Source organism: Scatophagus argus, chromosome 5, assembly GCF_020382885.2.
Source record: "Scatophagus argus isolate fScaArg1 chromosome 5, fScaArg1.pri, whole genome shotgun sequence".
NCBI lineage: Eukaryota > Metazoa > Chordata > Actinopteri > Scatophagidae > Scatophagus > Scatophagus argus.
This window is the reverse complement of record NC_058497.1, coordinates 10,347,945-10,370,639: the sequence shown is the minus strand read 5'-3', so window position 1 is coordinate 10,370,639 and position 22,695 is coordinate 10,347,945. Positions and strand designations below refer to the sequence as shown.

Sequence of the window (22,695 nt, the reverse complement as noted above, 5' to 3'; positions counted from 1 at the left end):
TAAAATAACTGAGTTTGGTTTTGAATGTTTGTTTCTAAATAAACATTTCATCTTTTACTAGAAACCATTGAAATATCATGTCCCAACATTGCGCTTGCTGAAAGAGTAGACTGTTTTCCTGATGCTGGAGCCTCAAAGGTATGAACCATTATCACTTCCAAGAACGCAAAGTAATGTTTACAGAGTTCTTTTCAAAGGCCAACAAAATGGCCAATAAAATGGGCATTGAGAAGAAGCTGAAGGTTCCTTAATGACTGATTTTACAACCCATACAACTAAATTCTTATTTGTTTCACAGCTGAAATAATGTTGTTGATGATCTTAATTTTTGCGAACCTAGTTATAATGATTAGTAGAACAATGGCAATGATGATGATAATTATAACAACAGGAAACTTTGTACTTGCACAGCAAAAATGTGAGGAACGTGGATGTTGCTGGAGCCCACAGAATGAGAGAAATGTTCCCTGGTGTTTCTTCTCAACCAACCATGGATACTCAGTGAAATCAACGGAGCACCCAACTCCTTTTGGTAAGTGTCTGTTTCCTCTGTCTCTACCTTGTGGTCCCACTGATGCCCTTACAAATTAATGAAAGCATTTAGCTTCATATTGTCCTCATTTTCTAATTCTCACTACTCCATGTTTCTTCAGTCTGTATATCACATTTTTTTTCCTTTTTTCATTTACTTTGCATGGTTTTCTGTGAAATGTGACATGTGATGGCATATCAGAAAATATGACTGATTTTGCAGATTTTTCCATTATCTGCTTGATTTCACAGTCTTAAAAGAAACAAGACATTTTAAGTCTGAACTACATTCCCATTCACATTGTTCGAATAGCTTAAGAATGTTATTTGAAACTGGGGTTATTTTTGTTTGACAAAGGTGGTTAAATTGAAAAATGGTAAATGCTAAGACTGTCAGGAACATTATCAAAAACAATTTGCATTGGTCTGTCTGAAAAAGGCTTGATGTTATTCAACAGGGACTTTAAAGATTGCATAAAAATGAAAATACTCTTCTTATATAAGTTTAACTGTTTTCAAATATTTTTACATGCACTCTGCTATGGTATTGCTCAAGGCTACTATGCAAATTAACCCATTTCCCTCAGAGGCAGCTGAGGACTCTGTAAGCTCTGTAAGCATATTGCACCCTTTGATCATGCTAGTAAATGAATAACCTTGGAATATATCTGTATTTGAATGGATTTCCATCCCTGTTCACCTGATGCATGTCATGCGGAGTGCTCAAACTGAGGATTGTAACTGTTAATTTCTGTTGTTGCAGGGGATAGATATCAATCATATATACATCAAAGAATCAATCAAAGTCAGCTTTATTGTCAATTCTGTCATATGTACAGCACATACACAACACATTGAAATTGTGTTGTGGAGATCCCGTGTCAAACCAAGAAAAAGTCCAGCTCAAAATCCCACAAAAAACCAAAACATGTTGTTTTACACTGTTTATGGATGACTGAGCTTTGTAACGTGATCATAGGCAGATTTTGTTACCTTTAGGACAGAGCTTGGTGAAGTTTTCCCCTGTCTCCAGTCTTTGTGCTAAGCTAAGCTACCACACTTTTGGTGTTAATCTCCCATACAGACACAAGTGGTATCAGTTGTCTCATCGCTCAACAAGAAAGTGAATAAGATTATTTCCCAAAATATTATACTATTTTCCACAAAGTTTAGAAAATGATAACAATGCCTAAAACTATGGACTTTAATGCTGCATTAAACTACTGACTTAGTGTTTCCACATGGTATTATTGCTTGCTGTCTTATCAAATCAAACAAATATTAGTTTTTTCATTCGTTTAGTCTACTGGAAATAGATATGATATGATATGATATGATATGATATGATATGATATGATATGATATGATAAAGCAAAAAAACTTGTCTATTTGTCAGTTGTCTAACTTGTCAGTTTTACACAATTTCAGGAGCTGGAAACCATAAAAGACACAACAGACTAACATTTTTGCCGACTTGTGCTCTGACTAAAATAATGACTAAAATAGAATAAAATAGAACAGAAACAGTACTATTTTCGTGTCATTTTATCTTTAGCTTGGGGTTAAGAAGGTAAACGTAATATTGTTTCTTAAAATGAAAATTTTACTGTATTATAACCTTCGACTTCCTTTTGTCATGTGTTTAATTCGGCAGAAATTAAAGCCCAACTGAACAGAATGGCCTCTCCTTCTTTATTCGGGGCTGATATACAAGAGCTGTCATTTCACGCAGAAATGCAGTCAAACAATCGACTCCGATTTAAGGTACACACTGACATTCACCATCTCTCTCTTCCCTTCTCCCTCTGTTAAACACCTTGTTTTACTTGCATACAAATTCACACTCAGGTCTACATCGACACAACAAACACACACACATTTTTGACAGCAACAGAGGAAACACTGAGATAAATCTTGTCTGGTCAAATTCATTTCAAACGCAGTTTTTATCAAAGCATTTTTAACAAGAGTGCTGTATGGAACAAAAGAGGACAAAAATAACAATCTGCACAACAAAGTATGAACATGACCCTGAGATATGAGGTCACGCTCACTCTGTCTGTATGGCTGTTTCCTCAGATCTATGATGCCCACAACAAGAGATTTGAGGTCCCCCATGAGCACATCAGCAACATCAACAGTAACCCATCCAGTGCCATCAGCAACACACTGGAGATGACAAACGAACCCTTTGGCCTTACTGTGCGCAGGAAGGAGAACAAAAAAGTCCTGTGAGTGCCCACTGTGTGTGTGTGCGTGTGTGTGTGTTTTTCTTTTCTTGGTTGGACAAAAACCTGTTCACACAGTTACAGTCACAGTGGGTGACTGTAATATAACTTATTTAATTTAAAGGCAGAGTGAGTCTCAGGGTCACCCACTGTGATTGTATAACAATGTTATACAATGTTTATAATTACAGTCTCCTTCCTTGTGGGGACAAAATCCAAGTCCACATAACGTAAATGATTAAGTTTTAGGGTGAAGACCTGCATTAAGGTTAGGTTTAGGTTCAGGTAAAGGTTAGGGTTAGGTAAGTAATGGTTATGGTTATGGTCACAGTAAGTCTATGTAATGTCCCCATAGGGCATGAAAAACATAAACTCTGTGTGTGTGTGTGTGAGAGAGAGAACGTGATTGTGAATATTAAACAAAATAACGTGCATTCAGGTATGTTTACTTTTTGTCTTATACAGTATACTGCGTATACTGTATAGTTAAGGTACATTCTACCATATGGCTGTATCTGTAAAGAGGAACAAGTGCCTTCTTTTGCTGAAACATTTACTGCACTAAGAAATTATTATTTTGAATATTACTGAGGTGATACTACAAATCATGGTCACGGTAGATTGCATGAATGTAATATTCTGTTCTACAATCTTTGCATTTGCAGTCGTATCACAAACGTCCTATAGAATTAAATTTGTATAGAATTTCTGTGTCTGATCTGATGCAGTTATGTCCAAAAAACTCTATGGTGATCTGTGTACTACATAATCTCATTATCACGCATTATTTCCACACGATGACAGGTAACACTTTCCCATGTTACGTTAGCTTCCCACAGCAATGAGTAATTATGTTCATGTCAACCAAGGCCACTTGGTTAGCCCTGGGGTGACATCCCAGTGATCAATTACCCCTCAGAGCTTCGTGCCCACACAGCTCACACACATCCCATTAAATAGCAAAAGGCATTAAACCACTATTATCCTTGATACTATATAGAATGTGGCTGTTTGTAATAAATAAGACTTTTGTAGCTTTTATTATTACAAACACATCATAACTATGACTTTATGCATTTATGCTGTTTTGCACATCACTGAGCTCTGTTGTAGTGAATCACAACTGACTGCCATTTATGGCGCATGACAAATTTTTCCCGCAAGGCAAACGTTTATCTTTAATCCATGACTCAGAAGTTTCTTTTATGGGAAGAACAAAGCCAAAGCTTGTCTTTTGAACTGGTTAACTGAGACTTATATATTGTCCAGCAATGATACTTGTTTTCTTTTCATGTATGCCGTTCATGGTTATTTTCCCCCAGTGTTAAGCGTTCTTCATCACATGACAACTTTTGGCTTGTTTCACCAACTTACATCACTTATTGGTGTGATGGGCAGCATTGTTAGCTTTCTCAACACTGCGCATGACCTTTAACCAGAAGCAGTGAGATGGCTCTGAATATTATCAGCTTTTTATTTCGGAATTATATTGCCATAAATGTTGTTATCAGGCTGCTTTTTTATATGACTTGCCATTATCCTCGGAAGGTTTTGAAGGTTTTACTGACGCAATAAAAAGATTATGCTTTATTAATCCCAAAAGTGAATTTCTTTCTCTCTCAGTTATACACAGTGTAACTTTTGAGGAAAGGACAGCCACAGGGTACTGCCTTAGAGCTCACTTAACTTTTTGAGATCAATGGTTCCTGCCTGTCTCAGGAATACCAAAACCCATATTAACACCCACAACACCTAATTAAATCTGAACATTTCACAGGTCCTTTGTAAAGTGTTCACTAGAATTTAAGTAAAATATCAGCATTCCCTCAATCCAGTTCTTAAGGAGGGCTGCAGGCTGGCTTAATTTCACCTGTTACAGGAATTTAATTAACAGTTAGCAGCTCCTAAGTGTATACAATTCATTTTTAACCACACGATGTTAAGAGTTTCATTGTATGCTTATGCTTAGTGTTTTTTTTCTCTTTTTTTGTGTAGATTAAAGTAGACTTATTTACAGCAGGCAGTGTGTAGTGAACAGAGACAGTGAAGACAACACAAACCAAGTTGAAGAAAAATAAATTTATAATAATCTGCCAGTGTGGAGACTTGTGTTGTTCCTGTTTTGGCAGTTGTTATCACGAGCAATACTGCAATCACTCTTTAGTGTTTTTATAACTGTTGGATAATCACATGAGCACCAACTGACCAGTAACACTTGCATAACAGAGATTCATGCCATAAAAACTTGACTAGAACATCATAACATCATCATCATCATCGTTTTTAAGATATCATTTCAAGATACTCAAAGTTTAATTGACTGATAAAGAGAACAAAAGAATGTGCGCACGTGGCACAATCATAATCATTCTGCTCTTTGACCTCTGTGGCTGATGTGTGTGTGTTTTCATAACAAAAGCCATTTGCAGTAAATGGCTATTTACTGAATTTACTTGTATGTGTTGTCTCTGTACTGTAGCCTTGTGTTGGCAGCTGTGTACACCTCATGCAGGCTTAGTATGTCTTGTTTTGAAGTCTATGGAAGGCCTTTTAGCATTTGATAGGATAGTTGTCTTTGCCCTGTTTTTTTCTTAAAAAACTCAACTCCTCCTCATGCCCTTGTCTCATTTCCACTCCATCATCTTGCTGCGTCTCACTCTCACTTTCTTTCTTACTTCTTTGTTTCTCATATTTTCTCTCAGCTACTCTATTTTTTCACATCCCTTTGCTCTTTCTCACATAAGTCTGTCTCAGTAGTAGTGACCTGTTTTTTTGTCCTGTTTCTTGTCTCCTTTTCTCCTCTTTTTTCTCTTTTTTTTAAAAACACATTCAGGTTTGATACTACATTCGCCCCTCTGGTGTTTGAAGACCAATATCTACAGCTGTCTGCTAAGCTTCCATCCCATAACATTTATGGACTGGGAGAGCATGTGCATAGACAGTATCGCCATGACACAAACTGGAAAACTTGGCCAATTTTCACCAGAGATGCTTTCCCTAATGGGGTGAGAAGTGCAAACACACACACACACACACACACACACACAGATGATCCTAATTCCGCTAATCACATTTCATCTGCATCTATGAATATGTCATGCACTCTCTCTCTCTCTCTCTATGCGTAGATATATGTATATATGTATAGATATATGTATTTTATTTTATTTTATTTTTTTTTGTGCCAAGCATATTGTGTGCTCAAAGGCTCACTCTTGGTATGTCTACCTAGTGTGTGTGTGTGTGTGTGTGTGTGTGTATAAGTGCCTTGTTTACATGTGTTCCCAACATGTAAGTTCTTCTCAGCAAAGGGCTTATAATTGAATGCCTTGTAAGATGATTAAGTAGTGAAGTCACGCCCTCAGCTTCAACAAGGCTGTCGTGTCTCTCCTGTGGGACCTTCCCTATATGTCCCTTCATTTCTCTGTCTCCCTGTGTCTTCCCACCCTGCAGGGAACCCACAACCTCTATGGACATTATCCCTTCTTCCTCTGCCTGGAAGATGAGAGTGGAAGGTCATTCGGGGTCTTTCTCATGAACAGCAATGCTATGGGTACAGATAAAACACATACGGACATCCAAACACATATGCTGGCACACAGAAACACATGAATGCATGACTTGGATGAATCATGAATCATTATTCTGAAAATGCAGCATAATACACATATGCATCCATAGCCTCCCATTAGTTCAAGAGCATGTGAAATACTAGTTATGCTTCATCCTCCAAACACAAATGAATATACTGTTGCTACTGTTGCTGTTTTATTTTACGAAGAGGTTGACTGAAAGCAAAGGGAGTGTTTTCTGATGCTGCTCAGATCAAAACTTTTTTCTCCTGTTATGGATTGTCTGCACTGATAGATTGATGATATGTGTTTGCTAATGTGTCAACCAACATTCAAATAAATAAATAAATAATGAACAAAAACATGAGGACAACTCAGAATTACTTGAGAGGGTATGTCATTTAAGAACGGTGTTTGGACTAAGTTTGCAGTGTCTACATTTCTGGTGTTTTGTTGTTGTTTTTTTCAGAGGTGACTTTGCAACCTGCTCCCGCTGTGACCTACCGAACGATCGGAGGAGTCCTTGACTTCTACATTCTCTTTGGAGACACACCAGAGCAAGTGGTGCAGGAGTTCCTTGAGGTGAGGCACAGGCATTGCATATAACAATATGCAGGGAGAGAGTTCTGGACAAGAGTTTTCTGAGTTGTCTTGGCACCATAATTGCATTAACAATATGTCCAATTGTATTGTCCAGCTCACTGGCAGGCCTGTCATTCCTCCCTACTGGTCACTGGGTTTCCAGCTTTCTCGGTGGAACTACGGCAGCCTGGAGGAAGTCAACAACACGGTGGAGAGAAACCGTGCCGTGGACCTCCCATATGTAAGATTCTGCTCTCTTTCCTTTTCTGTATTTTTTTCTTTTAGCTGTCTATATGCAGCATACCTGTGTGTTTGTCTTCAGTCTAAAATTGCTACCAGGTCTGATGCAGTCTGTGGATTTGTGTTCAGATTGTTTTATATGCAATATCTCAGCTCTGTGTGGTAAATCTCAATCATAAAAATTACATTAAAAATGTACAATAGACTCATATCAGGTGGAGTGGCCAGTTCTTTAGTCATGTGGCTTTGATGTCGAGGTGAAATAGCAGCAAATTCAAAACAAAACCCATCCACAACATCAGAAACCTGAGATCATTACTGCTGATCAATGTACTACTGACTAGGAAATGGAAACTTGTCGCGTGATGATATGTGTATGTGTATGCTGGTCATCATTTTTTCTTTAAGCTAGAATTGCAAATTGAGAATAAAATAGATTTTTGATTTTGACCATAGATTTCAATTTGTGAAAGACATTTGAAGGACATTACTCGATTCTCTTGAGATAAAATATGCATTTTAAAGACCAAATGTCTAAAACCTTGTTGTGATGATGTATAGTATGTGCTGCTACAACAGCTGTATAGCTTTTGGGGGGCAAGGGAAGGAAATCAATACATCACCTTTGCGCACTCCTTGTTAAATCTGAACCACTCATGCACTACTGTGTGGTTCCAGAGGCAAGAACCTTAACCACTATTCTATCTGTGAAGACGTGATATGAAGGTTGAAGCAGGAGCTGGATGGACAGTCAGAGTGATAGCGATGGCCTTTAGCTTTAGACGGGGTAATCCAGCTTTCTGTCAAATAATGGAGAGTCTGCCGAGCTCTATAGGTTCAATGCCGGGACAACTATTTTTCAAGCGTCACTGAATGTTAGCGCTGATCAAAGATCAATCGATGGCGTACCTTTCAGTATCTCATTTATCCTGATCTCAATGTTAAAACTATTCCAACACCTCTTCCCTTCGGAGACACTTGATAAATACCAGTTCTGGTTGACATTTTCTTGGGAATGAGACTCACAGCTTATCTTTGCTTGGGCCTGTGACTAGTAACCATAAAACATCTCCTTCACACCAAGCACTGATGTTTGATGTACTTTATATTGCTTAATTAATAAGATCAAGTCCTAATCACAGTCTTTATATGTCCCCATAAAGCACTTCAATTGTATCACATTTTAGCAATGGCTGCACCAATCGCACACACGATTTGAACTTGTCTTATCTAAAAATCACATGAAAACAAATTTCTGACCTATTTCAATGTTTCATTCTAACAATCTCCAGTCTCACATTCATATCCAAAGACATTAGGGTGCAGCTGCTTCCTCTCCTGCTGTACTCAGGGACATATTTGATAACCATTAGATAGACCACAGAGGGCATTATCACATTCTCCCTAATATGTCTGGAGCTGATTACCATTAGAGGAAGGATCTGGCAAAGCCTTTCAAACCATCTGCTCTATCGATATGAAGTAGATTTTGGCAGACAACAGACAGACAGAGAGCCAGCATGCAGTCACACCCTGACAAAAAGAAGAATGTGTTAACATTCACATTGTCCTCCCAAGGTTTAGCTGCACATTGGCCAAGTTGTTTGCTCACGTCACGTCTCCAAAGGTTCAGCAAAGGCAGGTCAGCAGACATGCTGGCAGTTAATCTAGAGAGTTTGGATGATGCATTATGAAGGTGCAGAATTTTGAGTGAATGCATCCAAGTTATACAGAGAGGGAAGTATGATGGAGGTACATGTTAAAGGTATTAAGAGTTTTTTTTAAATTTATTATATTCATGCAAGATGCAAATATGTTTTTCATACATGGAAGCCAAGCCACCATATTTTCATTTCCAATTAAGCTTTGAATAGCTAATGACATCTAATCTATTTGAAGGAAACTCATTAAGTTTTCATGTAACAAACTGTTTTCCAAGCAATTTTTTTCTTCTTTCCATGCAGGACATTCAGTACACTGACATTGACTACATGGAAGATAAGAAAGATTTCACTTACGACAAAGTTAAGTTTGCTAAGTTGCCTGAGTTTGCTGACTACCTTCATGAAAAGGGACAGAGATACATCCTCATTCTGGTAAGATGTGCTTCACTGTGAATGAAACAATTTGTGTATATGACACATTAACAGAAAATGCATTCCAAGAGCATTGTATCTCTATGTTGAGATTCTATGTTTGTCACACATGCATCAGAAATTATTTCATATTCTTATGAGTGTTTTCCTTTGTATCCAGGATCCAGCCATAGCTACCAGTAAGAGGGTAGGAAATGCTCCATATGAGTCCTACGACCGTGGGACTGCGAAAAACGCCTGGGTCACTGAGTCGGATGGGAATACCCATCTGTTAGGAGAGGTGAGCTTCATTTGGCCCCATGCTTATGTATTTATCTCTATTCACTCAAAGATTTCCCTCCTCCAGACAGTAATGCCACTCTGGCACCAAGCTTCCTTTGTACAGTATGTCCTATGACTTGTCACAGTCATATTCAGATCATTTGATTGCAAAGATGTCCTCAATGGGAGTTAAGCACAGGTCAAACTCAGGTATTAAGTGTAACAAGGGGGGTTAGTCAGCATACATAAATATAGATTTTAGAGATTACATCAGGTTGAATATTAATATTGAAACATTCTTCAAAATACTCCGGTGCATCTACCGACACTTTTATCAAAAACGGCACCTCCCTACAACACTTTCGCCAAGCAGCTACAATAAGTTATCTTGAAGGTGAGGTCATTTAAGGGTGGAAGAAATTATGATTATCACTGGCATTGTAAATGTTAGTTAGGCACAGTGATTTGTGGCACAAGTTTGACCCTGAGCACGTGTTTTGTACAATTGTATTGCTGAGGTACAATATCAAAGTCCAGTCTTGTGAAATTGGTACTGAAGAAGATTGCATTAAGTTCAGAGGATGAATAGGCCATCAAAGAATCTGCATGAATTGAGTAACATTATGCTGTTGGCGAGATACCTGTTGAAAGCAAGTCTGATCCTGCTGAATCCTTGACTCATAGAAAGTGTGTTTGAGTCTTTGCATTATACAACATATCGTGCAACATAATCAGAAATATAAGCTGTTTGCTGTGTGTATGCAAGAGTCTGTATGACTGGTTCTCCACAGTCTCTGTCAAAGCCTGATTTTCTCTAATGAAAGTTCAAGCTTCCAGTATGTTATTTTTGATCCACAAAGCACATGTTTAAAAAGCTCTCTCCTGCAGAGAAGGCTGAAGGTGGGGGGTAAAAGTCTCTTGCTCCCATGCTTTTATAGTGTTGCTTTTGATTATGCACACGATTAGGCCCGGTCCCTGTGCTAATCGCTTTTTCATGCTGTTTATAACAGGTCAAACATATGCATTGATTCCGCATTAGTGTATAATCTTAAAATGTTCTGCATCGTCGCATCACAGATTAGGTGAGGTGTGCAAGTGTGTGTGTGTGTTTGAGAGAGAGAGTGAGAGAGAGAGACAGAAAGTGAGAGAGGAAAAAAAGGTCTGTGTGCATGTATGTGTATCCATGTCTCTAAATGAGAAGCTATTCTTGGTTGTTTGTGCTTTATGTGTGTGCATGCCAGTGTGTGATTATAATTGATTCTAGTTTATTTCCATATGAATGTATGCGTCCTGGTTATGAAAACAGTGGGGTCTGCGCAAATGACCTTTGCGCTAGTTGTTTCAGCAATAAAGGAGATACATGACAGGCTGGTATTTATTTTGCTTTTAAGACAGCTAATTACTTGCAAAGATAAGGATAAAAGCTTTTTCTGTTGGCCCATATGTTTCAGTGTAAGAGTAAAATCATAGCACAACCTCACTCACGCAGATGAACATTTTTGTTCAGTGCATAGAGAGAAGAAATGGATGGGAGTAAACAAAGCAGTGGGGAGAGAAAGGAGTCTATGTGGGTTTAAAGGTAGGGATGACAGACAGCAACATGGGCGGAGAAGAAGGCAGGTGCAGGCACACAGACAGCCACAAATAATAGATTAGAGAGCAATGTACAGGGAGACAGACTTGCTGTCTTTCTGAGTGGTAGAGTGACAGGGAGGTACACAGGAAGTCAGCCACAGTGAGAGACAAGAGACGAAAAGTCAGATTATCAGGTAAATACAAGAAGGGACAGACACGACAAAAGGCAGAAAGACACTTTTGAGCAGAGGCAGGCAGAGGGACAGATAGAGACGAGCAGAAGAAAACACAGACAGACAGGTAACGACGTAGATCGGCAGGATGACAGACAGGAGAGCATAAAAACAGACAAATCGACATAAAGATAGAGTGAGATATGCAGCTACAAATGCCGGCAGATTTGCTGAGAGTGTTTACTGGTGCGTCGATATTAGTTAGCAGCTGGAGACGTCAGAAAGACGAAATCTAGAGGTAAAGGAAGAAATAAATTACTGTAAAACGAAAGACAGCAACTGCAAGGGACTAACAATAAATAAATTCTGTCCTTGGAGCTCTGACCACCTGCCAAAAACATCTGCCTATAAATCTGTATGTATTTGGATGGGTGTGTGTGAGTGGACATGTGAGCGTGATTCATGTCTTTGCTACAAACTGGGTTGTAAAGTTATTGGCAGTGGAAGTAAAAAGGTAAAAGATAGCTGGTGAGGAGCAACCTTGAGATTTAATATCTGCTGTGCTCTACAGAGGGTTCACACACACACTAACACGTGCACATGCACACACACACGTAGGCTAAATCTTGTTTCTCTGTGGATTAATAATTTTTCTCAATACATGTCATTAAGGACGACTTCTAACACAGTCACGTCTAGAGATTTCTGTTGCATTATCAATTTCCCTTTTCCTCAACTTGCCTCTCTGCCCCCCCATACACACAGACACACACACACACACACACACACACACACACACACACACTCTCTTCATCCTCTCTTCTCTTTTGTTCTCTTTCTTTCAGTAGGCTTATTTGGTTTTGCTTCTGCAAAGCTTCCTACGCCCACCCCATCTTAGTTGATCATGCCCCATCATGTTGTTTACATGCACAGTATTGTGTGGGATCCATTCTTTCCTAGTTATACACATGCCCAAGATGCTTTTAAAACTGAAATAAAAAAAGATTAAAAAAGCAGTGATGCTAACCTAATGTTCTCACAGTCTTATTCCACAACTTTTAAAAAGTGTGGGTAAACACATACCATCTCATATCTTCTCACCCTCAGGTGTGGCCAGGAGAGACAGTATTCCCAGACTACACCAGCGAAAACTGCATCAATTGGTGGGTTGATGAGTACGAACGTTTCTACAAGGAGATCAAACATGATGCCCTCTGGATTGTAAGTCAATTTTAAACTCATAATCTCAAGGTGCACATTCGCTAATTAGCTGTTTGCTAACTGAAAAATCTGAAACTGACATTTCTCAGCAAGTTTACATTTTTTGTAATTTTCTGTGGCAATTAGTTCACTGTGACTTGAACACCAAAGCCAATAAAGAGCACAAAACACAGACTGACACAAATTACTGACTGAAATTCATATTCCACTGTTTATGATTTCTCAGCCGAAAATTTGTTCTTGGTTTATTCATTACTCAGTCTGTGTGGTGCCCTACACACAATTTCACATTTTACTGTAAACGCCTTAGCTCACACAAGGTCTCTTTATCAATTTTCATCAGAGAAAGAAAATGTTGGATGTGAATAATTCTCTCTTAAAACAGTTTGCATCATTATGACATGTATTTAATAACTATTGTAATTATTTGTTTAACCATGCAATTGTGTTTTATCAAACAACGTTTCATCGTGTACTTGCAGGACATGAATGAGGTGGCTAATTTCAAGAAAGGATCAGTTAAGGGCTGTCTTGATAACAACCTCAACTACCCTCCCTACACTCCAAGTAAGACTCTTTCTACCAGTGCTCTGAGCCAAGCTAAATACTTACTGTTCTTAGGCAGTTTACATAATCTGTGTTCCTTTGGAGATATTGTTGAGTCTCAAAACCTTGTCATGGCAGCAGTTAGAGACATACAGTTTATGAGTACTCTGAGGTTACTGCACTACAAAGAAATAGAGGATGTCATTGGCTTGCAGCCCGTAGCCCAAATACTTCTCACAAGTTGATAAATTTGCTACAATAGCTGATAAAGTAAGTTCAGGTCCAGAGGAAAAGTCATCTAGAATAGTAGGTCCCTGGTGAGGAATTCGGAAAATGACTCTTCTGCCATGTCTTTTATTCCAACTGTGTTCCAGACAGGATGATCATAACTGGAAAAGGCATGCTCCCTTGATGCCACCTTTTTATTGCACTCCTCCTTAGTCATCCTCTTCCTCCATTGCTCCGTGTCTCATTTCCTCATAGTTCTCACTTCCTATTGCAGTATATATCAATGTCTCTCTAGTTCTGTCCCTTTCTTCCTCTTTTTCCCCCTGACTGCATTCTATATTTTGTATTCATTCCATCCTCTCACATTACCCCCTTTTTTTATCTGCTTCATCTTTTCTCTCCCCCAGAGATTCTGGATGAGGTCATGTACAGTAAGACTCTGTGTATGGATGCCAAGCAGGCATGGGGGAACCACTATGATGTCCACAGTCTGTATGGCTACTCTATGGTGCTGGCTACTGAAAAGTGAGTGCATTCATAATCAATGATAGGAAGAGTTTGGCTGGCTTGTGGTATGGAGGCCAACTTGCTACCAGCCTTTCAGAGCAATGAGGCATTGGAAGACTCAAAATGCACTATGTGTCAAAACAGTGAAACATGAAAAATCTTTAAAATCAAGGGTCGTACCATCAGATGAGGAATGGCCTGGGAACAAACATATGGATCTGACGTGCAAAAGTGCAATGAAGCAATCTGTCACCTCAGAACAGTGCAGTGACTTATACCCATCGCTAAATCAAGCCCATGAGTTTTGCAGAAAATTTGCAAGTTGAATCCCCTGAAATAAATGCAAAAAACGTGTTTTAATGAACCCAGCTGCCAGGGTGAGTGAATGAATTTCTCATCTGTGTCTGGTGCTAAAGCAGTTACAAAAACCTACTAAGACATCAAGATGAGTATAGGACATAATGACTGAGATGTGGAATTTGATGAAGCATTAAAGGGTTTATTTAAGCTGTTTTATGCTTTATTTATTGATAATTAAGCAGAATACCCTCATCAGTTGAATGCACACACACAGCTTCAGTACAAACATTTTGCACTTTGTAACTATAAACCTTTTCAATCTATGCTGAATGCTATGTGTATCATGCATGCAGGTGGCACCCTATACTGAAATATGGCTAATGGATGTAAAGTTCATTAAGTTCACATAAAATATGCTACATAAAACTTGCCTCACCACTGCCCAAATGATAAAAATGATGATACTGTAATGAGTGAGGGGGGGTTGAAGTCATGTATGTGTTTCCATCACTAAATCACAAACAAGCACAAAGTGGTTTGAAAAGAGAGTAGCAGAAGGGGTTTACCAGAGCATATAAGAATCGTCCTTCATAAACTATCAATGTTATAGTCAAGATAGTCAAATGAGTACACGAACAAGTGCTGCATAAAAACACAATTCACTCAAATTCCACAGAGGTATAGAGTAAAAGCTGCAACCACAGCTTTATCTTGGCAGAGGAATTTCTATAGTCTGAAAGCCCTTAGCAAGTCACGTCACACAAGGCTTAAGTTGGAGAAGTTTGAGTTGCAGAATTTTAATATGTAACAATAGTGATAGTATGGGAAATAGCGAGAAAGCAGTACACACCTACATAAATAGGTGTCAACTGTTGGAGGACAAAAAACACGCCACAAAAACAAACAAATTCAGAGCACCATTTTGCTGAAGAGGTATATAATTAGCCTAAACATGAGAAACTAGTAAAGATGGCGATTGAACTGTTGATTCATCACTTTCATATGCTTTCAGATGTACCGCCAATGCCAATAAAAACTGCTGCATTCGAATGCTATTGTACTGCTTAGTACAGTGTCTGCAGGTGCAAGACAAGAGATTTATATTGTATATTGTTTCCACTTTTTTTGTAACATGTTTATCTTAAAGTGACACCTTCATTTGATATTGACATTTGTATACAAGACATTCCCCTGATCACTGGGATGCATGCATAGAGAGAGGCTCATTCATATTTGGCTGTCACATATAATGAACATCGATGTTAAGGAAAATATATATAGTCTAAATAGTCAGACCTTAAGTTTTTGGGGCTTTCTGCTGCTTGCACTTCAGTAATGAAATTACCATTTAAAAGTTCCTCAGGTAGGATCAATATCTGTCACTGAAACCCAGCTGTTGATTGCAGAAAACCTACTGACTGCAAAATAAAATCGTAGCACTTCTTGGTACAGTGTTACCTGTCCCAACCACACAGAATACTATACATACAAGTGCACAAAGATAAAATGTACATATCAAGGAAACCATTATACACACAAACACACACAGATGGGGACATACATGCACTGGAGACCATGAAATACAAGCTCTCTGATTAGTTGACTTGCTGTGCTTTTAGCTAGCTAGCTCATCCTCCACCCTCACCATCCCCTAATTAAAATGTGTTATTGGCAGGAGACACATTTTGTAAACATCATTGGGGATTTGTATTGTCATGGAAATCAATACTACTTCGATTTCCCTCATCAAACAAATGATAAATAAATAAATAAAACCGTGTACAATGGGGAGGGAAAGTACTTCTAGTTCTGGCTTTGTCCCCATCCAATATTTCTTTATCTTGCTCTTCCTTGTGAGCATGTATGTGTTCGTGTATGTGTGTTTGATGTCTGTTTCTCCCTTGTGCAGTTCTCTCTCAGTCCCCATGTCCTTTTTATCTTAATGACCTTTCTCTCTCCCTCTCCCCCTCTTGTTCTGCTTCTCTCCTTACTGCCTCCTCTTCATCCCACAGAGCTCTGCAGCGGGTGTTTGGAGGAAACCGTACCCTGATGTTGACCCGCTCGTCTTTCCCTGGTGTGGGAAAGTATGCGGGTCACTGGCTGGGGGACAATGCAGCCAACTGGAACGACATAAAATGGGCCATCCCTGGCATGCTAGAGTTCGGACTCTTTGGGATTCCTTATGTGAGTAGCAAACCTTTATAGAAGGGCGATGAAGAAAAGATGTGATTCATGTTGTGCTTAATATGAGTCGGGCTCTGTGCACCCTGGTTAATTTTTTTTAGCAAATATTCAATGACTCAGACACATTTCAGTCGAGGCACAAAATCCTCTCAGATAGTACACAGAAAGTAAGACAGAAATGCTATGAGGTATGTGGAACGCTTGTAGCGCTCAAAAACAAGATCTTGTGAGCCAGTCACAGCTCGTATTATGTGATTCCATTTAGTTAACATGTAGTTCTGGCATTCAGGGTTCTCTTTTGCTTTTTTAGAACAGTAATCAGCTACTAATTGAGATCGATGTTGAGGTGTAGGTATGAAGACAAAGGGGAAGGCAAGGAAAAAGTGTGTCTGGAACGAGATCCATTAAAATGTCTGGAAGAACACTGGCTCTCTTTACAACAGCACCACCATGTTCAAGAAACACTACTGCCCGTCAGTACCCAAGTGCACTCTCTACTTGCATGTGTGTATCTGCAGTGCACTGCCTCCAAACAGCAGTAAGAAAGCAACAGGGAGTCCAATGAACACACAAACACACATACACACACACACAAACTCCTCCAGCTGTGCACATCAGGTGGTCTTATAGATGCCAGCTACATCCTGTTGGGACTGTGTCAAGCAGATTTTAGGTTCTTCAACACATGCACGCACACATACACATACGCTCACACAAACAGAAAGCCAGGAAGAGAGGCAGCAGGAGAAATGGATTTGGATCGATTCCCCCCCCCCCCCCCATCATTGAGTCTGTTGTAAAATGGGGGCAGTAGTAAACAATAGAAGGCGAGTGGTCTCAGCAGACTGGCCTTTGACTGAGTCACTTTGTTGGACTCCATTGTGCAATTAATGTAAATAAAGATTGCTGCCCACATCTGCTGTCTGCCAGTAAACCTTGACTAAATTGAACCAATATCAAGAAAAACGTTTTTTTCTCGGCTATCACATCAGCGCCGCTTTTTTTGGCACTTTGAGATTCGTTGACCTCTGATTTAGTTATCTTTCTGACAGTGCCTCCTGACATTTATTGTATACATAGAGCTATATTATTTCATTTTAAACATGCAAGCTTCAAGTGGAATCCATGGCATCCCCTTTTCTCTGAGTCTGTCATTGCAGGATTCCGATACACTGAATTCAACTTTTAATATAATGGAAATATAATGCAAGCTCAGACTAAATGTCAAACTGTTGTCCCCTCATGCGTTTCAGATCGGAGCTGACATCTGTGGATTCTTTGACGACTCCAGTGAAGAGTTATGTCGCCGCTGGATGCAGGTGGGAGCTTTCTATCCCTTCAGCCGGAACCACAACGCTGAAGGCTACAAGGTACTGTAAAGTCACTTTGTTGTACAATTCTTATATTAGACTGTCAGTTTTAGATTTATGTATCACATAGCCATTGCTTGGTCTAAAGTGCTGCAGGGTATCCCTTCATTTCATAACATTGCATAGGTGCTATGAACTCCAAGTGGTTAAAAATAGAAACTTCTTTCAGTATCCATGGAGACTGTCATCATCCCAGCACTAGTACAACTGTGTTATAAAATGTGAGCAGTGGGACTTCTGATTTTGGGTTTAATACTGTTGATGTAAGCTTTTGCAAATTATTGTAGATGTAGTTTGTATTCAAAGAGGTTATGATTTTATGCTTTAGTAAGAGATAATGTTAATGCTAAACTATGTTAAATTACTATAAAATAATGATGTGCCATATGGTAGATACCTGGCCAATGTGTTGTAAAATATCAAGGCAATTTCCGTTTCAATGCCCCCCCACTGACCTTTGAACAGCTAGTGTTAAGTGCTACTGTAATTCACTCAGCTCCGCCCCTAAATTTGCTACACTTGTCAAGCATTTCATTCCTGCACAAAACAAATCATATTCTTTTTCAAAACTGTGGGTCCTAGATTTCAGACAGTGGCAGATAAACGTAGCTTTCTCAGTTCGTGGTGTTCATTGATTGTTTGAAAAGACAAACTGTCATGATGATTATATCAGCTGTAACAACTAGCTAATTCAGCTACAGAAACGTTAGATCGTGATTTGGTAGAAATGGTATGTCAGGCTGACTTTTTAAAGTTGTGGCAGCTGGTCATTTCCAGTAAAGAAACATATCAGAACATCAGAAAATAAATGTGTTTTCTGTTTAAAAACTACAAACACAGAAATATAGAAACCACTCCCCCATCTTTTACTTGAGTGCTTGCATCTCTAGTTTGATCTTGAGCACTCAGTTAATATGTACGTGGTTTGTTTACATGACATACATATTGCGTATTAAACATATCCTGGGCAGACAGAGTGCCTGAAGTTACACAATGTAATTGTCAGATAGTTGCTGTTTGGATACTGTGAAAGCTCAACAGTCGGCAATATTAATGTCAGCAGCTTTCTTTAGAGCAGACAGACACCATCCACCCCTTGCAGTTTTACACCATGTTAAGTCTTTATATATGTATGTCAGCTCCATACAAACCGCTTCATAATGAATCCAAAGCTTAAAGGGACTGCACTGCTGAGTTACAGACACTAAGCTGTGAGTAGACAGTTGCTTGGAGGGGTTTAGCAGTTTGCTATGTTTATGAAATTAATTGATAATTTAATTATTTAAATTTAATATTTAACTTTACAATAATTAGTACCCTATTATTTACTTATTTAAGACCTTTCCTGGGCCAAAGCAGACCAGATTCACAAGTACAACAACATTCAACAGGTTCAGTAATAATAATGATAATAATAACTCGGACTTAAATGAAAATAGAGTGATATTTATGTTTAGATTTTTTTAAAAAAGATTATGAATTTAAATGTCACATGTAAGATCAAAGTAAATGTTGCAGCAATACACAAGGAAAAGCACCCCCTGAGCCTAAAACAGCGTTCATATTGATGTTACATACTGAGCTATTGCTGAAGATCAACACAAATAATGAGAGAAAAGTCAGTCTCAGGCATCCAAATGCGTGAAAACTGGTGCTCTCGTAACATCCAACACGTGACATTTCCATGCTCATCACTGCTGCAAAAATAGCACAGCATTGAGGAGGTGGTGGTGGCGGTGGTGAGGATTTGGGGGTGAGTAAGAAATGGTGTGTGTTGGAAGGAGGAAGTTGGGGGAGGGGGTGTATTTGCTGGAGGACAGGGACATGATGATGATGAATTTGAAGTACGATTTCCACTAAACGAGACAGCTAATGTGTGACCTTTGCTTTGCCCTAATCATGGTTCTCATCACACGGTCATGCAGACCAGTCCAAACACACACACACACACACACACACAGAGTTCTCATCACACTCTCAGAGGTGCCAAGGGCATAAATGATTAGCTAGATGAGAGGAGCACGGCCTGTTAGCAGCTAATCACCCTCTCACTTTCCACTATCATAGAAATTAAATCTTCTATGTTTCTTTCTCACACACTTTTTCTTACTTAATTTCTTACTTTCAAATTTTCTTTTACTTGTTCTCCGTTTAAATGCTGCTTTTAGATTAGTCCAAGGTTAAGTAACATTTAATCGTTATTAATAAGGTCAGTGTCCACTTATTTATCATGAAATTGGTTAAATGCTTAAAAATAAATAGTTCTGTGTTTCTCTTTGTCCCTTCTAATTTCATTCAAACAAGTTCCTTATTCATCCTCTAACCTCTTTCTCCTTTTAAAGCAGGCATGTCAAACTGGTCCACAGGAGGGCCGGTGTGGCTGCAGGTTTTCTTTCCAACCAAGTAGCAGCACACCAGACTTGACTCATTTAATCAACTGATCTCCGTCTTCAGACAGTTGATTGGTCAAACGGTGTGCTCTTGGTTGGTTGGCACAAAAACCTGCAGCCACACCGGCCCTCCTGTGGACCAGTTTGACATATGTGTTTTAAAGGGTAAAAGACAAATCTTGATTTTCTTTCCTCCCTTCTTTTAACTAATTCATCTCTTTTTAATCCATCTATCTGTCTCCAGCCTCAGGATCCAGCAGCATATGGCGCCGAATCACTGCTGGTGGCAAGTTCTAAACATTACCTAAGGATACGCTACACACTTCTGCCTTACCTCTACACACTCTTCTACAAAGCCCACACAACAGGGGAGACTGTTGTACGTCCTGTCATGCACGAGTAAGTCATTCAAAACTGTCTCCTATCATATCAGTTCAGCCAGAGACACTTTTGTCAAGTAATTGACCATTTATGACATGTATGTTGATTATGCAATTAGATGTGGAGAATATATATATATATATATATATATATATAGGACAGTGACTTAAGCTTATGCTATCTTAAAATAAGGACAGCTTATTGTGATAAATTTAAGACTTACTACAGGTCTAAACATCTCTGCAAGATGGCTGTGGCAGAGACGCGTCTCACAAGCACAGATGCAGCATTTCCAGCATTTTTTTTTTTGCAGCATTTTTTACTTAAAAAAGGTTTTGAATGCATTAATTCACAGAATGGCATTAGTACATTTACTCAAGTAAAGGGTCTGAATACTTATTCCATCACTGTTGAATTTCTTTAAAATGTAGTACCATGGAGTGAAGGACATGCTCCTGCAATGTACATTTTTAACTCAATATTACTGCTCTTTATTACATCTAACCTGTAGGAGCACCACACTTTTAAAATTGCTGCTCCAACCTCCTTTTGCATGTCATATTACTAGCAATAATGGAAGCACAAGCAGAACAGCAGCAGGTACTTAGCTTAGACCCAGGCACACTTGTATGTGGGAAATCCAGTGAACAGTCTCCTAATAGAGCAATGGGAAACTCAGCTTCCATTGATAACCAGCTGACTGCCGCAGACAGCATGCATCTGCAATCATTTACTTCTTTAAAATGCAGAAAAGAAAAACGAGAAGCACAGACTGTACAAGGTGAGCTGTCAAGGTCGAAAGCGGATTGACAGGTTGTAATGTCCCCTGTGTACGCCTGCATGAATATGATTGGACATTACTTGCCAAACAGCTGTGAATGAGCCAGTTACTGTAAACCATACTGCAACAGCTAATGCCAATACAAGTGCAACCTCTGTGCTCTGTCTGATGTTTAAATAGCCCCGTACTTTGTTTAATACTTTTTTCCATTTTGGATTATATAGATTATTTAAAACATTGTTTTCTTTATCCCCTAAACTACACATTAATGTAGAATATTGTTATTATAAATATAAATATAGTTTTATTTTTAAGAAGATGCAGTGTTTGCCACTCAAACAGCTGTTTTTGCATTTTTAAACAGCCCGGTAGGGAAACTATGTGACCGGTAGAAATATGTGGTCTTTTTATCAGCTTGGACAAAGTTCCTGTATCTGAAATACAATGCAAGCCTCAGTGAAAATTTTGTGCACCATGACTTGTTAGTTTTGCTTTCTTTGAAAAATCTTGAATGAATAATGAATGGTGAGGGTGGAAACAATGGCGTAATGTTTAAAAAAAATAACATACATTGCTCCATCAACTGTCAAAGACAGGTAGGGAATTTACTTATTGACAAAAGAAGTAGATGTTGGTTGTACACAATAAACATCATCAAAATCATAGTAAAAATAATAATAATAATAATAATAATAATAATAATAATAATAACTGATTCTACATTATTCTTTGTTACTGCCCAGGTTCTACTCTGACAGCAACACCTGGACAGTGGACCGCCAGTTCCTCTGGGGAAAACACCTGCTCATCACACCTGTACTGGACCCGGTCAGCAAACACACAAACGAAAAAACAAAACTTCTCAAAACACACATGAAGATACATTACATGAACATGCTTTAGTTTGTCAATTACATGTGATTAATCAAATACACTGGCATCTACTATATTGTCATATCTAGGTTGCAAGTGCCACATACAGTACATACAGAAATGTACATTTAGTACACATGTCTTGTAGATGATGGAGATTAGTCTCTCTCTCTCTCTCTCTCTCTCTCTCTCTCTCTCTCTCACACACACACCCTGACCTCCACTGGGAAAACATGACATGGGATTTTCTTTGTTGCCCTCCCCTCCTCTCATCCCTCTTTCTTCTCTCTTTCATATCCTCCCTCTTTTCTCTCAGCTCTAATGAGAGCACTGACCTCATTACTAGCAGATTAGAAGTGCAGATAGACTTGTGTGTTTGTGCATGTTTGTCTCAGTGTGTATGTGTATGTGTGCCCCTGTGTGTACGTGTAAATGTGTGTGTCTGTACTTCCATGTGTATGTGTGCATACACAGCGATTGCGGTCATGTCAAAGTGGCCTGATTAATAAGCAATTTAGCAAGGCCTCTTGTGAATTACGGAATAGTCGAAAGCGAATTGGATTCATGGGGCCAGGGATAAAGTAACTTCCATCAGTGTGAAAAGTTTCTAATACAAGAAGTGTAGGGTTTATGCTTGCAGTGCCTTGGGTTTGAGC

At 38.9% G+C, this 22,695-nt stretch overlaps 1 protein-coding gene across 1 annotated transcript in view; it reads left to right on the top strand.

Moving 5' to 3' along the window:
- The window catches only part of si (sucrase-isomaltase (alpha-glucosidase)), a 61,748-nt gene that overhangs the window by 2,444 nt on the left and 36,609 nt on the right, over nucleotides 1-22,695 (top strand). The window contains exons 3-19 of the mRNA XM_046388879.1: nucleotides 62-138; nucleotides 412-532; nucleotides 2,186-2,295; nucleotides 2,611-2,762; nucleotides 5,593-5,764; nucleotides 6,213-6,312; nucleotides 6,801-6,913; nucleotides 7,029-7,154; nucleotides 9,118-9,249; nucleotides 9,410-9,529; nucleotides 12,366-12,479; nucleotides 12,962-13,046; nucleotides 13,661-13,778; nucleotides 16,073-16,244; nucleotides 17,498-17,614; nucleotides 20,249-20,403; nucleotides 21,910-21,994. Of these exons, the coding sequence (XP_046244835.1) occupies nucleotides 62-138; nucleotides 412-532; nucleotides 2,186-2,295; nucleotides 2,611-2,762; nucleotides 5,593-5,764; nucleotides 6,213-6,312; nucleotides 6,801-6,913; nucleotides 7,029-7,154; nucleotides 9,118-9,249; nucleotides 9,410-9,529; nucleotides 12,366-12,479; nucleotides 12,962-13,046; nucleotides 13,661-13,778; nucleotides 16,073-16,244; nucleotides 17,498-17,614; nucleotides 20,249-20,403; nucleotides 21,910-21,994 (2,069 nt within the window). The remainder of the gene's footprint in view (nucleotides 1-61; nucleotides 139-411; nucleotides 533-2,185; nucleotides 2,296-2,610; nucleotides 2,763-5,592; nucleotides 5,765-6,212; nucleotides 6,313-6,800; nucleotides 6,914-7,028; nucleotides 7,155-9,117; nucleotides 9,250-9,409; nucleotides 9,530-12,365; nucleotides 12,480-12,961; nucleotides 13,047-13,660; nucleotides 13,779-16,072; nucleotides 16,245-17,497; nucleotides 17,615-20,248; nucleotides 20,404-21,909; nucleotides 21,995-22,695) is intronic.